The 23363-nt window shown below is 37.4% G+C and overlaps 1 protein-coding gene across 1 annotated transcript in view; it reads left to right on the plus strand.

The window, feature by feature from the left end:
- Positions 1-22386, plus strand: part of LOC132948239 (uncharacterized) — a 39069-nt gene extending 16683 nt beyond the window's left edge. Inside the window, exons 2-11 of the mRNA XM_061018629.1 lie at positions 6073-7689; positions 9119-9292; positions 10492-10669; positions 12478-12746; positions 13558-13685; positions 13996-14263; positions 14940-15156; positions 18224-18524; positions 19278-19490; positions 20793-22386. Of these exons, the coding sequence (XP_060874612.1) occupies positions 6073-7689; positions 9119-9292; positions 10492-10669; positions 12478-12746; positions 13558-13685; positions 13996-14263; positions 14940-15156; positions 18224-18524; positions 19278-19490; positions 20793-20915 (3488 nt within the window). The 3' untranslated portion in view covers positions 20916-22386. The remainder of the gene's footprint in view (positions 1-6072; positions 7690-9118; positions 9293-10491; positions 10670-12477; positions 12747-13557; positions 13686-13995; positions 14264-14939; positions 15157-18223; positions 18525-19277; positions 19491-20792) is intronic.
- Positions 22387-23363: the final 977 nt, after the last annotated feature.

The raw sequence follows: 23363 nt of genomic DNA on the forward strand, positions 1-23363 counted from the left end.
AAATATATAATAATATGACAATACGGCTTATATTATGTATATGTGTATGCGTAAGTTTAATGAACATTGTAATTATAGTATTATATAATATATAAATCGATAAAAATAAACGTATCGTACAATAATGTAGGCTCGCTTGATTGGCGTACCTATACAGCATATTGTGATTGAATTAATCCAAGAGGTAATTTTCAATAAATTTTTGCACTCGGGATAAAAACGAATTGAGTTGGTTTGTTTATCGATTCACCGTTATATAGGTGTATCATAATAATATAGTTCATAATATAGTTATACATATTATATTGTGCACTGCTTTTGATCTGCAGTACAGATAATAATTAATTACGTTGACTGATATGATATAAGTGATACGGAAGCGATAAAAAAAAAAATAAACAACAAAAACATATCTCAATAGTCGTCTCGGTAACAATAGTATTGATTATCGTCGAAAACGACAAGCCGGGACTATGAAATAGATTTCGTCGAAATATATAAAAGATCGGAACCGGGAGGAGGACAGCAGCTATAACATTAGCGGTCAATAAACCTGCGGATAAGACGGTCCAAGGGAAGCAGCATCAGTAATAATTGGTAGAGTGGTGCGAGAAAAAAAAGAGACCGAGAAACACGTCCGGCGGAAAGCGCGTGAAATAAAAAAAAATTTCTCGCAAGAATAAGAAAAATCTACTTTTAGCGCCTTTTAGCGCATGTGTAGGTTATTATAATATTTATTGTACGACTCCCGCGACGCTTGTACCACCGGCTGCGAGTCTCCGCGCGGTAGTCTGCTGCGGCGCGGCATTCTTCTCGTAATATTACAATAATATTGTTATTCTCCTTTTGTTTTTGTCCGTAATCGCGATCGTTTATCGTCGCACCTATGTATGCCCCCACTCGGCCGTCGTGATATATCGTATTATTAATAATAACACGATACCGGGCAGTTATTATACATTATATACGGCGCGCGTATATTGTGATGCAGGTACAACACGAACCGACACGAATCGCCCCCGAGGGAGAAAAAAAATAATAACAACGAGTGATGATGGTTTTGGAAGCATTCCCTCCCCCCCCCCCCCCCACACGATCGCTGTGCCCGGCATGACTGCGGGTCATCCGGCAACGTCGCATAGTTCAGTGTGTAACGGGTTAACGTAACGGTTCGGTAGGTATGCGAGGCCGCCGCGGTCGTCATTGACGGGTTTTGGCCGTACAGTAATATTATATATATTATGTACAATAATATTATCACATTGTGTACGCGCTCGTCGGTCATCCGTCGTCGTCTCCGTTGCAAAAGACATTCGTCGAGCTTCGTGGATTATACAACGAACGTTTTCGAAACGTTCCGCAGCGGCCGCGAACGGTTAGGTTAGGTTTCCGACCGCGGGATATCCGACCGTGTACGAAAACTCGTCGTCGGAAACTTTGATTTTCCCACAAGACTTATTCGCGACGTGCATATAATATTATCACCGGAAATCCTCGTCGTAAACTTATCGTTGCATCGTTATTAATAATAGTTGCCGTCGATTAACACTCGGGGGAGTCGCGTGTAATGCATATGAGACGTGTACTGAGAATAATGCAGCGGCCGTGCGTAATGAATTGTGTTTCGCCGTACCCTGCTCGTGCGAGATCAACTGCCAACCGACGTGCGATAACGAACCGCGCAGGGGAAAAAAAAAAACACTTTACGCACGTGCGGATCGACCGCCGCCGGCGTCTAGACCGACAAAACGATCGTCATCCCTTTTGTCTTTAATCATTGTTGTCGTCGTCAACGCGGGATGTAATTATATTCCGACCGATTGTTAATGATTATATTATACGCGAGCGATTTCGTTCGTTCGGAGCGTTTAAAATTATTGTACTCGTGGCGAGAATATATTATATACATTGTAATAATAGGTACATGACGTCGCGGTCTCGCCATCGCGACGATATCAATATTCTATAATATGTGTACAATCATATTATAATATTGCTAAAAAAAAAATAAAAACCCATTTCCCGTACCCGTGCAGTGTATTGTACGACTACATAATATTATTATTATTTCGCGGGTACCGGCGGCGCCTGCGCAGTACCTATATATATTATAATAGCACAGCCATGACTGACGATCCGTACTACCGCAGACAAAAAAAAAAAAAAACGATTGTAATCGACTGTTCGCAAAGATGGGCCGATGGGTATCCGACACCCGTGGTTGCAAAATTTATTTGAAAAAAAAAAACAACAATATTTTTGTTATAATATTATTAAACATATTTTTTTCAACCAATAGCCTGTAGACAGACAGTTAGATTGTCAGTGGGTCAAAAATATGGGTCTATTTCGTTTACCACAAACGCATTCGTGATACCACATAACGGACTATATTGTTGTTGTTGTTTTAATGTCTTAGACGTCGCAGTTACGTGTTTATTGTACCTATAAGCTTTTGTTCCGGGGTTCCGCAAACAATTGGTTTTTTTTTCTTTTCGTCTAAAAGTTAATTATGTACCTAACTATAGAGACCGTATCGTGTGATATAGCCAGGTATTGGTATATCGAGAAAGTGAAGTCATCGACGATAAACTTTTATTTAAGATAAACGGTAGTAATGTAGTATTTACCTTCTACTTAAGCTAATTACGAAATATATAGCAATTACGGCTTTACGCCTAGTGCAATAATTTCACATTGGAAATCCGTGAGTTCGAAATTTGTCCAATGCCATAACTATTAATATGACGAATCGTTAATAAAAATGAAAAATCTAAAATTGCTAGGCAATCATCATTATTGCAATTACTGACCACTCGGAAAGTAGGTAGCCGTTTGGTTTATATTTTAATAGTATAATAATTTTAAAGTGCCTAAGCCTATATGTATATAGGTTTTAAAAACCATTAAACTCATATTTAAACTAATTAAAATGCATTAAATATAATAAATACAATAATGCAAAAATCTCAAAAATGAAATACAATTACCATTTGTATTCGAATAGTATCTAATAATTTGTCAAAACCTTACTGTTTTCTATTTCAATCCCGTGGTAACCAATTTACAACAGTTTCTGTATATAAAAGTGGTTTGTAATACTCTAATAGAGTGATCATCATAGTAATATATTAGGTATATTATTTTACAATTATAAATTATTTCGTGGACATACTATTATTATGTTTGTTATGGACAAATCAAGTAACTTTATTCATTTGAAGTCCCTTCAGTATTTGCACGATCTATTCATTATAGTTAAACGTTTAACATTAAACTATTATTCGTATAAAAGCAGGGCTGATCTGCAATATTGTCGAAAACTCAACGGCGCTTGTAGAAAATCCCACATCAATGTATAGTAACCGTAGGTAATGTGGTTCGTACTATACGCATATCGCATATTATAATATTATACCTTCCGATTTCTGCGGTGATGTATTACGCAGTTTTGCCGCGGAACGGATTAACGTGGTGTAAAGTTATGTTCAAAATATTGTTATGATAATTAAATTTGCATTTCCCGTGTACCGCCGCAGCAAGAAAGCGTAAACCGCCGAGTGAAATAAAAATAAATAATAATATTTATAATATTTACATTATAATAATATTGCTCGGCCGGGAGAAAGTGAATTGAACGCGCGCGCCTCCATACACACGTCTATATAGCGTGTAACATCACCCATTATGTGGCAATAGTTTATATATTATGCGTGTGTGTAAACATCTAGATCCGGGATACGTAAGCGCTAAACACACGATTATATTTTATATATATCGTACGGTCGTGTACGTCGTGTGTATACATACGGTGTGGGTATATATTAATACCACAATGATATACAGGGTATCGCCGAGGTGCCCCCCCCCCCCACCATTTTTCTCCGATAGTGCCTTTATTGGTATTCTGATTTTTTGAACTTTTAAGTACACTCGCGAGGACGACGTTTTCAAATAGTTTCATGTTTTTCATGTAGTGATGGTGTTCCGTGGCAATACAAACGTATTGTTTTCCAATGCGAATTGCCATTTTTTGACTGTAAATTATTTAGGAGATCTTTTTTTTTTAACTACTCAATTCAACTCTTTGAACTCTGTGGTGTATGAATCGGATTTTGTATTTGATGAGCTATGACCTGGAGTGCTATGAAAAAATGCAAATGCTGAAAAATCCCTAGCCCTAGTTATTAATATGAACTAAATTAAAATATTGTATGTTTTGTAAACATTGTCCTATAGTACCTATATAAAAAGTACTAGAATAAATATTACATATATTGTATACCTTATATGTAAATCCATTACAAATGACAATAATATCAAAGATTTATAACTCAGAAACTAACTGTTGATTTTATTTTAGATTTACGTATAGACATTTTGAAAAATTATATTGTTTCACTACGGTATAACCTCTAAACCGCTAGAAAAGCTAAATATTTTAAAATATGGGTTTTATTAATAGAACCTATACGAAAATTCCAAAAACCAAAATTCGAATTAACCCATAATTGAATGATAGGGGAGGGGGTGACCGTGGTTTGTGAATCGCGCTGTGTATTTAAAAATATATAATATAATATAATATACATTTAGAGAGATCCCGCAGGTGCCCCTCCTGTTGCTGCAATCGGCGGACGACAATGACGCTTTTTAGTCGCGGTGACGTCGCGTGCTGCAGTATGTGAAAGTACGTGTCGTTCGTAGGTGCCGAGAAATGTATGGCGGGAAAATGTCTTAAGATAAAGAGTAAACACTCCAAAACGGTGAAAGCGCTCCGAGACGCCCACTATATGCATACAAAATACAAAGTACGCAAGTCGGATTAATAATAATTCGCGTGCATAGGTATAATAATACATGTACATTTTGATTGTGCAATTCCGACAGTCGGACGTGAGAGCAATCTGAAATCGACGGCCGCGCACTATTATGTTAACTACCATATAAAACGACTGCAGTGGATTACATACCCATATTATAATATGACACACCGCGGGTGGACGAGCTAGTGGATGACACAATAATATACTCACTTGTTGCCGGTTTCTCGTCGTATATTATTATTTTGCAACACTCATCGTTTCGTGCGATTTCTGCGTTCGGAATTTTCGTTTACGCGCATATCGTTATGAGATGCACTGCGAATCGTAGCTACGATATATAACATTACAATATATAGAGAGCGGTAAAACGTAGATCGTCAGTGCACTAAAGATTTGTAGATTGCACCTACTCATATTTTTTTTTTCATATCGACAAATAAATACACAATTCAATCAACGATACATAACACTGTCGATTTATCTAGCTCCTATTTAAGGGCAGCTTGTGATAAAGATATAGAGTACAGACAGGTAAAAAAATTCAACGTCTTAATGAATTCATAATATAAACTTCGATACTGTTCGAATTATAACACCGTATTACATTTATTATAAACGTACCATAATAATATTTAATTATTGCTAAGCTCCCCAAACGTTAGTTTAACAAGTGTACAGTATATACAATGCGCGTTATTGCGGTCCTTATCCGGTCTGAGTACCTTTAACGCGTAAAAGAACGATTTTTCGATTTACTAATAGCCAATAGGTATAAGTTTAAACGATCGCAAAATATTATTATTAACGTATTGTATGTTACGTGTGCAGTCGTCTATGAACAAACGCATAATTGTTTGGGGAAAAAATCATAATATGACGTGAAGTGTAACATAATTATTTCTAACGAGACATCTCACAGCATATCAATACATAAATGTATATAATATTATAATTTATAGTATAATATACAAACGATCTTGGCCTAGAGACTTCCTTGCTTGATCTGTCGGGTGGTACTATACCGAGTACCTTCCCTCTCTGTTATATCAACGCTATTCTCCATCAAAAAAAAATTACTTATCGTATAAAATGTTTGTATAGATTGTAATTATTCTTTTAATAAAAATAGAAAAAAAAAAGAAATATATATAATCCCCGTCCTCACTACTACCAACAAGATTATTACTATCCTTGCAGTCGTCAATGACGTCATATTTATGTACTTATCGTACGGTTTGTGTTTCAGGCGTGGCGTGCGGCGAAAACGACAGCGGACGTTCGGATGGAGTAGTGCGAGTTGTGCGCAGGCGGCATCTGGACGAGGCGACCAAGACGGGTCAAGAATCGAACGAGATCGACGACGATCACCATCGGCGGGCCGACATGTCACTGACCCGGGCCGAAGAATTCAAGTCGACCGCGGCGTCGTGCGGCGGCGGTCCGTGCGGCGAAATGCCAAAAACGGAATCGGCTGCGGCGGCGGCGGCGCCCGACGACGACTCTCAACTGATCGCGTCGTCTGCCGTCCCTTCGTCGGCCGTCCCGCCGTCCACGGCAGACGAACAGACGTCCCAGTCGCAATACTATTACGAGTACGTGGGACCGACAAAGATCGGTTCGGGGGAAGCCAAGAGGGCTTCGTCGCGTGGCAGATCACTCGTACCGACGGAGCCCGATACTGCAGCGCAACAGCCGCCGCAGACACGACAGCAGCAGCAGCAGATGGATGTGGCGGCGGCGGTGGCGGACCGTCATCAGCAGATCCGTAAAGCCGGCAACAGCGACATGGAAGACATACTGGACGGGTTCGTCAAGCTGCTGAACGGTCAGCCCGGTCAAGCCGGTTACCGGCAGCCGATCAAGACGCGCATCAACAACCGCGGACCTCCCCGCATATCGGACGCCTCGGTTGTTCTGGAACCGCCGGCGTTCGTGCCAATGCCGCAACACCAGCACCAACAACAGCAACAGCACCAACAACAGCAACAGCACCAGCAACAGCCACCATCCCAGAACAAGCCGAAGGACCCGCCGCCGTATCCGTTCGACGTACCGCAGCCCGTCCGGCCACTGCCACCCCAACCACCCAACCTTATCAAGCCGTTCTTGACCGGCGTGCCACTGCCCGAACAGCTGGTGCCCACTAATGGTGGCGACGATGACGAAGATGAGCTGGGCCCACCATCTCTGCAGTACGAAGACGACGTGTCGCATCCGCCGTCGTCGTCCAGACGACCGGTGCAGCACCTGCAGACTGCCAGGCCACAACAGGAGTACGACTTGTTTGCGGACGGCCACGCGCACGGCGCCGGCCACGCGGTCCCAGCCGCTCCCAGACCGGTCGAAAACGCGACGGAAAAGTTCACGATAGACGTGCCTTCGTCTCAGTCACCGCCGCCCTCTGACAGACCGGCCGCGGTCACTGTCTCCGAGAGACCGACCACGACAGACAAACCATGGTCAGCGATCGATATCAACGCGACCCGTGTGATCGGAATCCAAGTGTCGAAACTCGTCGACCACTTGACCTCACCGGTGGTACCCTCCTCGCCTATCGGGGTAAGCGATCCCACCGCAGCCGCCTCCTCTGCCGCACCCACGACGACGACGACGACGACGACGGTGACAACCAGCACCGCTAGCACTAGCGCCAGCACTGCCGCTGAATCAACGTCCGCAACGACGGCCACGCGACCGGAAACCACGTCAGCCGGTGAACACGTGACCGGCGTCGGTTCGGCTGTCGTGGTGCTTGAGCCGTCCACTTCGGAGGAACCGCATCGTGACGACGCGCACAAGCCTACCGACAACAAACTTCCCAGCAAGCCCACGGCACCCGTTAAGAAGACCCCACAACAGTCCGGTAACTATCACACTGCAGCTTTTATAAGTTAACACAAGGAGTGGGTTTAAGTCATGTGGCGAGGGCAGTCACTTTCCCGCCCTTGGGCCTAAGCTCGGATTTTGTTCTAAATATAGCGATCACGCTATAGCCATAAAATTGTCATAAAATACCGGTACCGGATCGTCATTGAAGAATAAAATAAAATTTTTATATGATGGGTGTATAGAGCTAATTTTTGTTTTTTCATTTTATTACTGTGTGTGTGTGTGTGTAACTAAGTGGTAATAATATGAATTTTACGATCAAATAGGTATACCTACGTCCTACTTTTATAAAATAATATGTTTATGAGTGTAAATGGTTTTTTACTAATTAAAAATATTTACAATTTGAACAATACGTTATAATATGAATAAAAATTATAGACGTTAAATATTAAATACTTTCATCCAAATTATTGAAAAGGTTAGTTATTTTTGTAGGTATATATATAGGTAACGTAATTATATTATAATTAATATCATATTTATGCTCATTAGTAGTATACCTAATACCTTTACTGAATGACATCCGGTATAAATGTATAATTAATCTAATATTACTAATTATATTATAAAATATTATATACATTATATTATGTACCTATTATAGAATATGTATACAACAATCAAGACACCTTCATAGTTCATATAGAATAAAATATTCTAACTATTTTGTCATCGTGACAACGTGAAATATACACATCTTATTCGCCTCTTATTTAGTAAAATCGTTGTTTTCATATAAGTATTTTCGTGAGAATACAATTTTCTTCTCGTGTGTAATATTATGTCGTTAATCATTTTTTTTCAATTCATGTAACGGATAAATTCTATGTTCGCACGGCAGTGCGAAGTGTCGAAAATTCATATAATATGCAAAATATAAGTTTGCTCACAATGTCATGTGCACCTGAAATGGAGTACTTTGTACATATAGACTACATTAACCCTGTATCGGGTCCGCCCAATTTTCAATATAATTTTATTTTTCAAAATTTCGAAATATCCAAAGCGTTTTGACGAAAAATGAATACATTATTAATATATTTTATGAAATTCTTAACAATATATAACTATTGGATACGCATACTGTCCAATAGGTAATCAGACATTGGCCGCACATTGTGCATAAATAATATTATTGAAATATGGTAACTATTTAAAGACGACATTATAATATATTATTGTGTGTGTGACGTTTCTTCGATTAATCAAAATATTAATTACAGCAATATAAATTAATAAAAAATAAATTTACTCCTTAATACACGAGTAGATACACGCTTTTCGTCATTTCATACGATCCATAACGTAAAACGTACCGATATAGTTATTTTATTAGGTGCATTATAATATTGTAATATGTATACTTCGTCGACTGTAATCAGAAAATAATGTTTTTGCAGAAGGGTTCCCGTACTATTCACGTCCAGGGATCGTGCTGGATGATCCGGAATTCAAACCGCACATCGGAGGCCAAAGGCGTCCCATCCAAGTTCAGGTGCCCAGCAAAGGTGACGTGTTCGACATAATGGTGTCCGCCATACAAGGGCCGGGCGACAAGCCAGCACTGCTCAGTCGTAAGCGCAATATTCGTAATATAATATTTTTATTGCAATGAAACTATATTATATTATTATGCAACCGGACGACCTAATTGCCAGAGCTGTGAATTCGACGCACTGCAGTCCAATGCCGGGTTGTATAATTTTAATGAGTTGATAGTGAGCTAAAATGGTCCCCCGCCTAAACACGATTTAGCCGCTTATGGTTATGGTCCATTTCATATATTTTAACGAACCATTGGATTGGCTAATTTTTTTATGCATCCCGACGTGTAAAAGTCACAAAAATTATGCAAGCCTTAGAAATGTGCACTCGGACTAATACTGCAATGTTAATTAAATGTTGATCGAACTATTGGTTTATTCCTACAAAGTATTCGCGACGGAATTACAAAATAGACGGGTAGTCACTGTTTTCGATCGACGCCTATTATATCAACGCTATAGTGTAGTATGATATAGTCACGTGGCCGCATAATATGTTGGGATTCATATTTTGATTTTGGTATTTTTTTCGACCATTGATTAGTTGACAGCTCAGTCATCTCTTGCAATCAATTCCGTAGATTTAATCGGATACATTATAATTAGAGCGCGGATTTTTATGCACTAAAAAGTATCAAAATATGCCATATAATATGCAGTGAAAATCATGAAAATATGCAAAAAATATGCAGTAAAAATCATGAAAATATGCAAAAATATGCAGTAAAAATCATGAAATTCATTTTTTTTATTTATTTAAAATTTTACAAATTAAACTTCTTAAAACAATTAATTACTTAAATACTAAAATATTAAATACTTATACAAATTTCTCTTTAAATTTTTTAAATTTTATTTACTATTAAAATGAATGATCATATGCATTTCAAGTTTTTCTTCAGTGAAGCTATGACGTTTATCAGTTAACATGCTTCAATATGCAATAAATATGCAATACATTTTGAATTTTGCCTAAATATGCAAAATTATGCAATAACATTGAAATATGCAGAAATATGCAAAAAAAAATTTCATCATTTGCTTCAAATTATGATGATTCGTAGAGAATACTGACAAAAATCCAAAAATATTAAAAGGAAACAAATATGCAATTGCATAGAAATCCGCGCTCTAATTATAATATCGTAATAATATTATTATCATTATTATCATTATTATTATTATTATTATTATTATTTATATCGACATGCTTTCCGGATTTTTTTCAGCCGACGAAATATCTCCGTCGGGCGTTGGAAAAGGAGAAGTGTCCGTGATAACGTCGGCAGAACCGAACCAGCAGTTCGTGTCCATCGACGGTAAACGAACGTACATCAACTTGTTCGGATCGGCGGAACCAACCGCGGTGGCGCCTCAGTCCATAAAACCGACCAGCGCTGCTTCCGGGTGAGTGTAATAATTTCTATATTAGTCATAACTCATATGCATATAGTATATATATAACTCATAAGTTAATAACAATATATATATAATATTATATATACAATTATTATTGTTCGTCGTTGTGCACCATCCATTGAATCTGCGCTGAATCGTCGCTGCCGCTGCAGAGTACGCACTATAAAAAACATTCCGTAACATATTAGACATTTTAAACCATACGCCTAAATAGTTTCTCTATTCTCAAATATTATTGAATCGAGTATAACTAGAAAATAATTAAAAATCATATTTTTCAACTTTTTCACAGTGCATATAATATATTTAAGTTTTTTTGGGACGTAAAGTCCCGAACCCCGCTGACCCGGTTATTGTAAATAATCCGCTGTATACGTATACCTATATCGGCCTCACTAGTAAACAGGCTGTAAAATGAATTGTTCATTAGTCCTAAATTAAACGCGCAAAGCTTATAACGGAATGCGAATCATCGACTAATTAGCAAATTAATTAATAATTACTGCATAAATATCACATAAACAATACAGTTTTTACTATGTGTAATGTATATGGACCGCACTAAATGAATAGGTAACGTGCTATACCTACATCGTTTAGGTATATTAACGCGCGCGTGTACGGATGCGACGGTTGTTTTTAATTTATTTTCCGGTATAATGATCGTTGGGATACTTTCTCTCGAGACGGTCTGAAAATAATCTCCGAGGTCCTTAAAAAGTATTCCGACCAAAACTTGTAGTCGACCGTACCAAATATCGCATTGCGTTGGCGCCATAAAATACCACATATAATTGATATAATAACATATTATTATTATTATTATTATTATTATTATTAACGATTGATATATATCGAATGAATAATATAATATAAGTGCTTTATAATAATTGCGTATATAATTACTGTTCATACACGTAAATAGAGCAGAAGATGGGACTTAAACTCCTAACTCCTCGCACGACTTATCCAATTTAATCCCTATGATTCTTTTGATCGCCTCTTATTATTTTATGAATTTAAATTATTAAATAATAAATAACAATATCCGCTGCTATATGTATTAATGTTTAATTTATATTCAATATATTGATATAGTAGGTACCTATAACTATATATTATAATATTATAATATATTATATATAACAACTTCGGATATCCGTCATAATTCTGTTAGGTATACATCGCCCAAATGTACATTATGCATATTACCTGTTCGGTCTATAACTTCCAGCATATAATTCCCTCATTGCAGTTATAATTAGGGCATGGGACTTTGTGCACTAAAAAGACAATTTTATATGCACTTAGATATGTACTGCAAATACATTTAAAAATGTGATCTAATATACATTAAAAACAAGTTGAAACTTTTAGTTAAGTTAGTATAACTTACAGTCAAAGACTATCATTATCGGCAAAACATACGACAAAAATATCATCAAAACAAGCCGAAATAATATAAGTAGGTAATAATATTAATGAAAAAAAAAAAATCTTGGTTAGGAACGTATTACTTTTAAAGTATCAGGTTAGGTATCACTGGTCCATTGGCATCCAGGTCTATACATAAATTTGTTCTCCGCTGAGAATTTTTTTGATCTACATCGTCATTTAGCACATTTACCCACATTTCTATTCAACACCTTTTCCAATTTTAAGCAAACGTTTTTTTGTCCGCGTTACGTTCCTACCGGTTAGGTTACATTTCAATATTAGACACTAATAATGTGCTACGGTACATTTAATAATTGAAATATTTTAATGCTTGCGGTCGGTCGCGTTCTTGGTTTCAGATCGTATTCGGTCAGCCAAGTGCTGCAGCCGCACGGCGCGTCCAGCCCGCCGGGACCACCGCCACCGTCGCCGTCGAGCGGAGGCAAACCGTCGGCGCCGGCCTGGAAACGGCCCACGCACCCGCCAGTGAGAATCGACACTTGCATTGTGGGCGACGACACGACGTGCGATGCGGCGCAGCACGAAAGGTGCCGCACCGAGCTCGGCGTGTCCTCGTGCCTCTGCAGGCCCGGGTATAGCAGGCGAAAGCACCGGGACCCGTGTCACAGTGAGTATTTGCTTTTAATATCCAGTTATTGTCCGAGTATATAATATACAGAACGAACTTTGTACGTTCGAATTTGTTTCCATACGAAACATTGACGCGTGTACCGTAATATCATATTATCACATCGATATCCGTCCCTGGTGTGAAACGAATTCAGACGACGACATTTTCGAATATTATAAACACTGTATACGCGAGGATCAGAATGTTTGACGATCCGTTGCTCTATGAATTGTGCCAGAGATTTTCGAACAACAACTGTATCGCGATAAGTGCCTAAAAACGTATATTATATCTATTACATACATGTATATATATATATTATATATTCGTTTTAAACGAGATTATCCTTTTTTCAAGCATCATTTTCCGTTCGTCCCGACTTTTTACAACGTAATATTGTCGCGTTTAAATCCCGTCATTTCCGTAAAATATTTGCGTAAACAAAATACGTCTTGTGCTCAAACCAATAAACACGATATTTTTTACATTTTTGTAATACTGTCAGTAATTAACGCGATACATTTCTACATATTGTACCTATAGTGCGTAATAATATGGCACGACCGTCACCATTTCAGACAGCACACACCAATAATTATAGCAATCGCGGGCTTTTATTTCCAAAATATCTTTAAAATATAGTGTCGAACAATTTTTGGACTTTATTTTTCGTGTAAAACAAAACGGTCATTGTAAGTTAGTGCGAAGAAAAAAACCCGTTACACCTAAATATGTTTGTTTTAATTTTGTCATCGTGTATTCTACCCGTGTGTGCTTTTGTAATTATTAATTCAATGATTTTTTTCAGGGATCGTGTCCATTGTTTTTTCGCTACGCGTTGATCGGTTGTACGACAACAAGATCACGTGGTCGGACAAGTACAAAGATTCCGAGACCCAAGAATATCAACAACTTGAACACGAAGCAGTTAGAGCGGTAAGGGTGCAGCAGATACCTATCGTGATTCGTGGCAGTGGTGTATTTAGGTTTTTCAGATGGGGGGGGGGGGGAATTATGATTTTATTCGGTAGCCCCGCTTTTAAAGTTAGTGGTCTTAAGAGTTAGAACTCCGAAAACTTTTGCGCATATTACATAGACTTTATACAGCCTATTGGGGATTGATCCCCGTGATTCCCCCCCCTCCCCCGTAAACACGCCACTGCCTCGTGGCTATATTATAATATTATCGCATATCTGATAGCGCCTGTCCAACAACATAAATCTATACCTAACGTTTTTCTCGCAGATCGATTCGGCGTTTTCAATGACACCGTTTTCGGACACGTTCGTCGGCGTCAAGATCAACAACGTTTACATGTCCAAAACGACGCCCGGCATGCCGGTCATGGTTAACGCCACGGTGCAGCTGACGGAGAACGCGGAACACTTGCGGTCATCCGTCAAGCAGGACGTGCAAAAGCAGCTGACGGGCGCGCTGCAGAGGCGCAACAACAACGTGGGCACCAGCGGCCTGTGGGTGGATTCGCCGGCCGGAGCCATATCGCAACTTCATGGTACTTACTTGCTATTATTTACACATACTTACTTGAGCTTACATCGCGCACTGTGTGTATGGGCATTATATAATATATTGTATAACACTAATGTAGCGGGGAGTTGCGGACGAAGTAGGACTTTATACGTTTTTACCGGTCACAGTAAGAAAACGAAACCAAAGTGTTCGAAGATAGATGTTTTATTATGAGCATTTAAAATCAAACAGATATTTACACAATTAAATGTATTTTGTTGTGAACAATTATTGTTCAATTTTTAAAATCTAAAAATAATTGATATGATATGAACAAGTATTCCATCACGTCTTAAGAATTCATACACTTGTGCGCTCCAGCTAGTATTACTGTAATTTTTTCATTTAAAAAGTATAGTCCGTCGTACCTATAACAATATTATAAAAGATAATTTAGTGAGTCGGTACAAATATTATAATTTTATTTTTCCAAGAATTTCAAGTATATTATGCACATCATACTTATACAGATTGTTGTTTGGACGAGTAAAATAAATCACGATTATCTGTAAAAAAAAGATGAACTTATGTTTCGAAATATCGGAGTCGCAGCAAAAATGTACCTACTTATATTATTACAAAAATGTTTATTTTTAACACTTATAATTTTCCTTATCTTGGACCCAAGCATTATAATGACGTGTTCTGTCCGTGTACAGATCTCGACGAGTGCAGCGGTCCGGAACTGAACGACTGCCATCCGTTGGGCAAGTGCACGAACTTGTTCGGCACGTTCCAGTGCGCATGCCCGGACGGTTACAGGGACCCGTGGATCGGAAACGCTCAGCGCAGCGGCCGGACTTGCGAGACGTGCGACCCGGGCCAGTGCAATCTCCGGGGCGAATGCTTCTTCCAGGCCGGACAGCCGGTGTGCAAGTGAGTACCATTATTACCGTACCTATGCGCATAACACGCCTTCCCCGCAAAGATTTTCGGAGATCGTGTTTCATCATCGAACAATATTACTGAAAAGTATAATAGGTATTTAGGTATGACCATTGATAATAAATACTAGTATTTATGACCAGTGATATGACATTATAAGATCAGACGCTCTCTGAGCCCTCGAAAATTCTCACACAGCCCCTTACTCCCCTCCAAAAAAAAAAAAAAAACCGACAACTCCAGACTATAGCGCGTGTCGAAAAATGTAAAAATACTGCAGCGCTGTTAATGCTCGCAGCTACAATACATAATAATACTATAGGGGACGGAGTGGCCGAGCGGACTAAGGCGTCGGTTGCGACGCGGCCGACCCGAGTTCGATTCCTCGGCCATGGGTGGCATTTTTCTTCGGACAAGTCACGGTGTCCGGAGAACAAGTGCCACCATCCCCCGCCCGGGCATGGCAGATACCCACGGGTGCCCACTTGAAAATCTGTCAAAAACTACACACACGTGTTACACCTACAGTTCCCTCCCCTACAGACAAAAAACAAACAGCTAATGGCCATAGTTGCCGGGCTCAATGATCAATAAAAAAAAATAAAAAAAATAATACTATAATAATGAATACGATCGCCGTCTGCACAACAATATACGATGGGCACATATTGTACTCGCATGGTTGTATACGCATTTTGTACGCGTGGAGTATAATACGCGTCGTATACCGGATGATTATTTCATCATAATAATTATTGAACACTCGTTTTTTTTTTTTTAAGAACTATAAACGTTTTAGAAAAATTTTGATTTTTAACGACCATAATACAATATAAGTTACCGTGTAAATTTTTTCTCGAAAACATTTATACTTTTCGAAATGACGATTGTTCGCAATACAATATCAGAGTATCGCCCGGCGCATAATCGTAGGCAGTGTAGGCACCACTCGTAAATCGGAACTATATAAGCTACCGTTTTGCGCGGTCGTAGTTCATACAATAGGTTAGCGTACCTAACGATAAGGCGCAGGGCACGGGTCACCGGCAAATCGTCGTCACGACAATAATATTTATAAAGACTGTCGTGTGGCGGCCGTGGCATAGGACGGGAAAAAAATTTGTAGGTCAGCGTGCACTAGTCATCGTTATGACCGTGGCCGACGATGTATGATAATGCACGCACATATTATACATATATCTACATATTATATTACATTGCGTTTCCCTTTCTGTTCACATGCAAACCGCGCGCCGACGTCAATTATTATACAGACGCCCACGAAAACCCATAGATATAATATTATTATTATCTTTACGACAGCCGGTCAGTCGCGCAGGCACAACGTGTGTGTGTGTGTGTGTGTGTGTGTGTGAGTGTGGTTAACGGTACATTAGATGTATCACAATGCCGTATTAAATTTTCAAAAAATGTATGTTTTTTTTGGCCAGGTATCTATACTTGATATATTTGATTTCACTGCAAACTAATATTGAGTGTAGGTAAACAATACCAATATACTTATGATACGTCTGTATAATACCTATATATTATTATGATTATCATCTAAATATTAATCAAATTTATCGGTTGCAGAAAATTCGCTGTTTTAGTATTGTTTTCACTGAGCTCTGTGTGCTCACATTTTTGGATCGATTTTTTCATGACTTTACACTGAATTCAATACCATTTGATCGATAATAATATCGACGACAATCCGCCGAACAGCGACACGAGTGGCGTACATGACTAAACACTATTGTATATAATACAGTACGTTGTACGTTCGTGAATTAAGGACAGTTTAAGATACGATTTGTTCGAAATCTCATTTCTAACATACGGACCGTACCTATATCTATCGAGATGGATTGATAGAATATAGAAATGTTCCAAATGATTGTATTGTTATGGTTTTCGACTGCATTATATATTGCACTACACTACACAATTGCACCGCGAAAGCTGTATATTATGTAGAAGTATAGTTCTATTGTTTAATTTAATCCCACTTATATATTATATTATAGACAAGTACGCAATAATATACTTCAATGGTAGGTATTCGTGTCCCTGTAACCATTAAACTATGCGTTAACAAAAACCTCAGTTTAACAAACATAATAACATACGAGTGCCTGACACATGTTCATAAAATGTGTAGACATTTGTTTCAATAATGTACGAACATTGCGTTTTTAATAAACAAAAAAAAAATATTAATTTGTAACCGAAGACTGGATAAATTAAAATATAATACGGATATAAAATATTGCAATTATTATTATATTTACTCATTTATAAGTACCTAGTATAATATATTTTGAATTATACACCATGCATCGCTATCAACTAGAGTACATTTTATGTATAATTAGTGATAACCCTTCAAATAATATAATATGAACAAACCAATATGAAATACCCAGCTAAATAAAATTAGGTCAATAAAATCGGTTAAATATGTGAAATACTATATTTCAAATCCCAAATATACTGTGCAGTATATTAAATATAGTCGAATCTCAGTAAATCAAAATTCAAAAGGAAAAAAAATTCGAGTGATTAAAAATGTCGAGATATAAAAAACCAAAGTGTGATGGCGTTCAAACGATAGTTTTTGTATTTGAGACATTGTACATTATATGATAAAAGTTAAATAAAATTATTAATTACAATTTAGGTACTTAACTAGAAAGAACGCAGTCACTCCTTATGTGATCTACATAATATTAATTAAAAAAGTAGATTAACTCTTTAAGTTAATATTTTTTTCCATATTAATTTTTAACTTATCGAGTTACATTTATGATTTGTCAATTTTGTGTTCTCATAACTTAACTACTACCTACTTAAGTTAATTATTAACTTGCCCACCTTTGCGGCTAAACTATATCATATTTCAGTATTCCACCGCGGTAAACAATAACACAGATGTTTACTAAAAAAAAAAATTACGTAAACAAATAAATGCATTGCGTCGTTAACCAGAAGCGAATGCAACATGGTGATGACATTTTTTTATCTTTATACCGCTAATGTTTTTCTTCCGTCGCAGGTGTTCAGGATCGTTTTACGGGTCGCAGTGCGAGATCGACGGCGAAGTGCTGAGCGTGGCGGTCGGCTCGTCCGTGGCCGCCATATCCATCATCGTGCTGACGCTTGTGTGCCTGTGCGCGTGGAGCCGCCGCTGGAACAAGGAGCAGAAAGTCGGCTCACCCGTGTTCGGGTACATGCCGACCGGCGGCAGCACTGTGAAAACGCCCGTGATCGGCGGCCCACCGTACCAGGTGTCCATCGAGGACCGCATGAGGTGGGCCCAGATCGCCGACGCCATGGCGCACGCCAACCATTACGCCGTGAGTACAATATCTACCTCTACCCACATTATCTGTTGGTAATTGCCAATATTGGTGTTCGTTTATAAATAAATATTGTTAAAAAACAAAATGCATTTATAGTTGAAAATGCCAAAAAATTCAAAAATATTGCAATGAAAATATAATGTCATACACTCTTAACAATTAACACCGGATTTATGATTTGACATGTAATGTCTAAATTAAGAGTTATAATTTGTCATAATTCATTATTCAAATTTTACATTCTACCCCTAATCCTAACCCGCACCATATTAAAACAATATAACCGTCCAATTTTTAGACAACGAAAATGATGATTGTGATAAAATCCACTCACATTTGTCTATAGACTTAAAATGTTTATAAATAATAAAAAAAAAACTATAACCATTCAATATCCAATATACCTATAATAGAACCATTTTTAACCATTTTTAGTGACCTATAATCTATGTAATATTATATTTCGTTAGGATTAAAAACTTTTTGTTGCGTACAGCGTATAATAAAACAAAAATACATTCCAGTTGCAATGTATCGTACTTTATCATCGGTAATAGAACCGGATATTATTATAATTATTGTACAGGCGATTGCTTCGAAGGATAAATCGTTTATCGGTCGTCTGTCTTATGATGCGCACATAGAGACGTGAATATCGCAACTATACGTTCCTCGTCCTCTTTCTATAGAATAATAATTACGATAATAATTCTCATGCCCGTATATAATCCGTTGATTGGTTTTCAGCCCGAACCGGTAAACGGCACCATGCGGTCGAACATGTTCGGGTACGCCGGCGCACCGATGCCTCTGCCCCGGCTCCGGCCCCCGGGCACGAGCACGATTTCGCACGCATTCCGCACGCCGGAGTCGAGCACCAGCGAAGAAGAGGACCGGACCGACCTGCTGGGCCGCAACTTCCAGACTTCCTCCAGACCAAAAAGCAGGTCTTCGTTGGCCGTGAGTATATACTGTACTTTGCAGTTTGTTGTAATAACCTATAAATTATATGAATAGTATGATTTGCGCGGCCCGTGTAAACCAACCCTCCCGTAACGGACATCTCCGAATAACGGTCGACATTTCGGCGACCGAGAGTGTCCGGTATTTAGAAGTTTCACTGTACAATATAATGACGAATGCAATCGTGAGCATCCGCGGCGCGGAGTATTTTAATCGGTTGATGGCATGAGGGATTGAAGAGTTTTTCCGTAGCAAAGTCGCGGGGAACAGATTTATAAAACACCCACCCGTTGCTTTAATGATGCCCTGTTACAGTATTAAAAAAGTAATTTGTGACCATAAGATTACCCACCGGAAAGATGACGGGCGGAATCATAGCATAATATACGTCATATGCTGCCGCCTGCCGTCTTTAGACAGGGTCACCGAACCATGAGCTGAAATTTGAAGAGTTTCGAGGAGATTTTTGAAGATTTTAACACGTTTAGGAAATAATGATAATAGTATTGAAATGAAAGAACTCAAGACAATATAATCTGTAGGAAACCCCAGTTTTGTTTATTTAAAATCTAACCAAAAACGACAAATTATAAAGTCTTAGTTTTCAAAAAATGTAAATTAAATATCAGACATTATTGTGATTTATTTTGTCGGGCTAAAACAACAATAATGAATTAATACACGTTTCCCCAATTATTTCCCCAGTTGATGAAATAAAATAAATAAAAACAAATTTAGGAGACTGAGTCTACCCTCCCCAAATATCTGTCACAGATCTTAAAACCCTTCCGGATTTACAGTCGGGATTCAAAAGATCCTCCGTCTATGGTCTGCATATTATAATATAATATACTACTATATTATACGCGTACGAAAATGGTTAGAAAACACGAAGGGAAAAAAAACGGATAAAATAAGAATAAAAAGTCTGAAAGAAGTTAACCCCGTTCATTAATGGTATCATACGGTAAAATTAAATAGAAATAATTTTAAAATAAAACCTAACCTAACCGAATTATATATTATTACGATATTGGTAAGAACTTTCACGCGTTTCGATTTCTTTTCTTCCCACTCAATATATGAGTATATCGGACGACCATACATTTGGCGAGACACGGCTGCAGATGACATACACTCAGTCATTGTACAATCTGCAATTTTTTCTCACCGGACTTTGCTTTTATCCCAAGTCATATATTATGTGTGCGACCCGTCTCGAGTCCTCTCTCGCATTACATCGTCATAATCGTTATTTATTATATTATTATAATTTTTTTTTTGTCCTTTAACGCGCAGAATCAGAGCGGAATTTACTACGACGTGGATTACGAACAACAGCAGGGCGAAATGACGTTCTCGCCCGGTTGCATTCCGCTGAGCACGTACACCATTGGCAGCCGCTCAAACTACTACAGATGATGATGACGATGACGAAGATTATGCCGACGACGACGACGAAAATCTCACGATACAGTTGTATGGCCGATGACGATCATCGCCAGTGTACTATAAATTATATATTATTATTATTATTATTATTATTATTATTATTATTATTATTATTATCATCGTTTAAACTTTAAGCGACACAGACTGAGGACACAAAACGCGTTTGCGCGTAACCCAATAAAATAATAATAATATACCTGTACACTGTTATTGTTGTACACCCTACGTAACATTATATTATATTTATATATGCCATTGATGAAAAAAAAAAAACCCCCTAATCGTGTAATAATAATATTCGTGTTAAGTATAATTATTATATCATTATATCGCGTTAAATATTTGTACGTGGACTAGCATAAAAATAAGCGCGTCCGAGCCGTATATTATGATATTTTAATAAAATATAAAATTATGTTTTTGTAACAAATACGACGATATAATATAGTACCTATATATAATAATAATAGTTAATTGTAAAGCAATACTATATTTTGGACTTGTCGCACTTCGTGCTTTTGGCGTGACGTCACTGACCGGTTGACTTGGTGATGTCACCCCGAGAGCGGCCGAAGACGTTATCATTTTGATATTATCATGTTTACCTTCAAACCGATATCAACGACATATTACACGATAGATAATATATTGTAATATATTAATTGTGTGCGCGTAAAATATTTTAAATATAGTATTCCTGTATATAAGATTATTGATGTGTGTGTATATGAAATAATAAACGCGGAAAAGTGTCGGATACATCTATAAAACTGTGTAATGTACAACATTATAATATGTAAACACTTCCAATCTATTTAATGTCATATATTGTATACGCCCAGGTATACGGTCATATACTTGTATAATATTTGAGCTTAATCGTGATATTCAACGTAGTAATATTATATACTACCTATAGTATCGTCCGTCTCAATATACATAATATGTCATATTAACGCATTAACGTTTATCAATAGACTTGTGCCATATAAACGTTTGCGCGCATTCGAAATGACAACATGATATGATATTTTATTATAATAGTATACAATATCCCTCTCTATATGATTAGGTGTAGGTACCAGATGGGTACCTATATGAACACGATTAACGACTATATTGTACCGAAAATTTCGACTTTTGGATTTCCTTCTCTTATAATTGTTTGTTTTTTTATTTTCACCGCACACAATCCAGCGTGTACTGTACCTGTATATTATAAGACCGAGGGTTAAAACATAAACATTTTCAACATTCTTTATACGCGTGTACATACTATATTATTTAGTATAATTTTTTTTTTTTATTATTATTATTATTATTGTTTAAGGCTCTAAATATCAACTTGAGTCATATAAGTTGTATTATTACCTTATAACTGTATAGGTGATTATAGTTATTTATGTACTGGAAGATTATAATAAAACTATTATAAATTTTATGCGTGTTGCTTAGTTTAATAAAAAAATATATTTGTATATTCTATAATGTAAAACACGGTTTACCTATTCATAAAATGCAAACGATGAGTGTTGACTAAGGGTGAGAGGGAGGCTAAATGGCCCATAAACCTCCCGGACTATACAATGAATAATGATCAAATACTAAGATATTAATATATTATGTTTACTCAATAAATGGGTTATCCTTAACCATTTGTCATCATTGTCTTATGAATTAAATAAAAATGAAGTCTGTGTCAAACACAAGACACTCGCCCTACAACAGGAGCACTTTGTAATAAATCAAAAATCTTTTATGTGTCATTATATCATATATTATTATATAATATATTGTTGGAGTGCATTGATACTAAACATAAGGATCAGTGGCGGCTATCCTCAAATAAATATGTATTGCTGAATGCTGAGAAAAATCCTGAACCCACCCACCTAAAAACATTTATTAGAAAATGCAAATTACCAATATTCATTCAATCATGTGCAGTTGAAGCGATATCATTTAATATACGATTTTAGAAAATGAAGGAGCTTATTTTGCGCCTCAAACTGTGCTACACTTTTTATTTAAATGGCGACATTATACGTTGACAGGAAAAAATTTGGAAAATGTTAAATTTTTTCCAACATAGGCGTCGGCAACAAACCTGTTGATGGCCTTTTTTGATACTAATTTAACATTTAGTGAATTTGGTAGCGGAAGGATTTCCGAACGAGCTTCAAAACTAAGCTAGACAGTTTACGGCACCGGCGAGTAACAATTTTTCCAAAAAAAAATGTTCAAAAATGATCGTTCTAACTAGGAAAAGGATTGAAATTAGTTTTTAAAATGACGTTTTTGGTTTTTAAAAATGAAGGATATCTATAACACTATATCAATACGACGATACATTTATATAATTCTTATGTTATAATATTATACTGCCTATATCAACATAAAAATAATAAGAAATTGAGA

Source organism: Metopolophium dirhodum, chromosome 7 (assembly GCF_019925205.1).
Source record: "Metopolophium dirhodum isolate CAU chromosome 7, ASM1992520v1, whole genome shotgun sequence".
Taxonomy (NCBI): Eukaryota; Metazoa; Arthropoda; class Insecta; order Hemiptera; family Aphididae; genus Metopolophium; species Metopolophium dirhodum.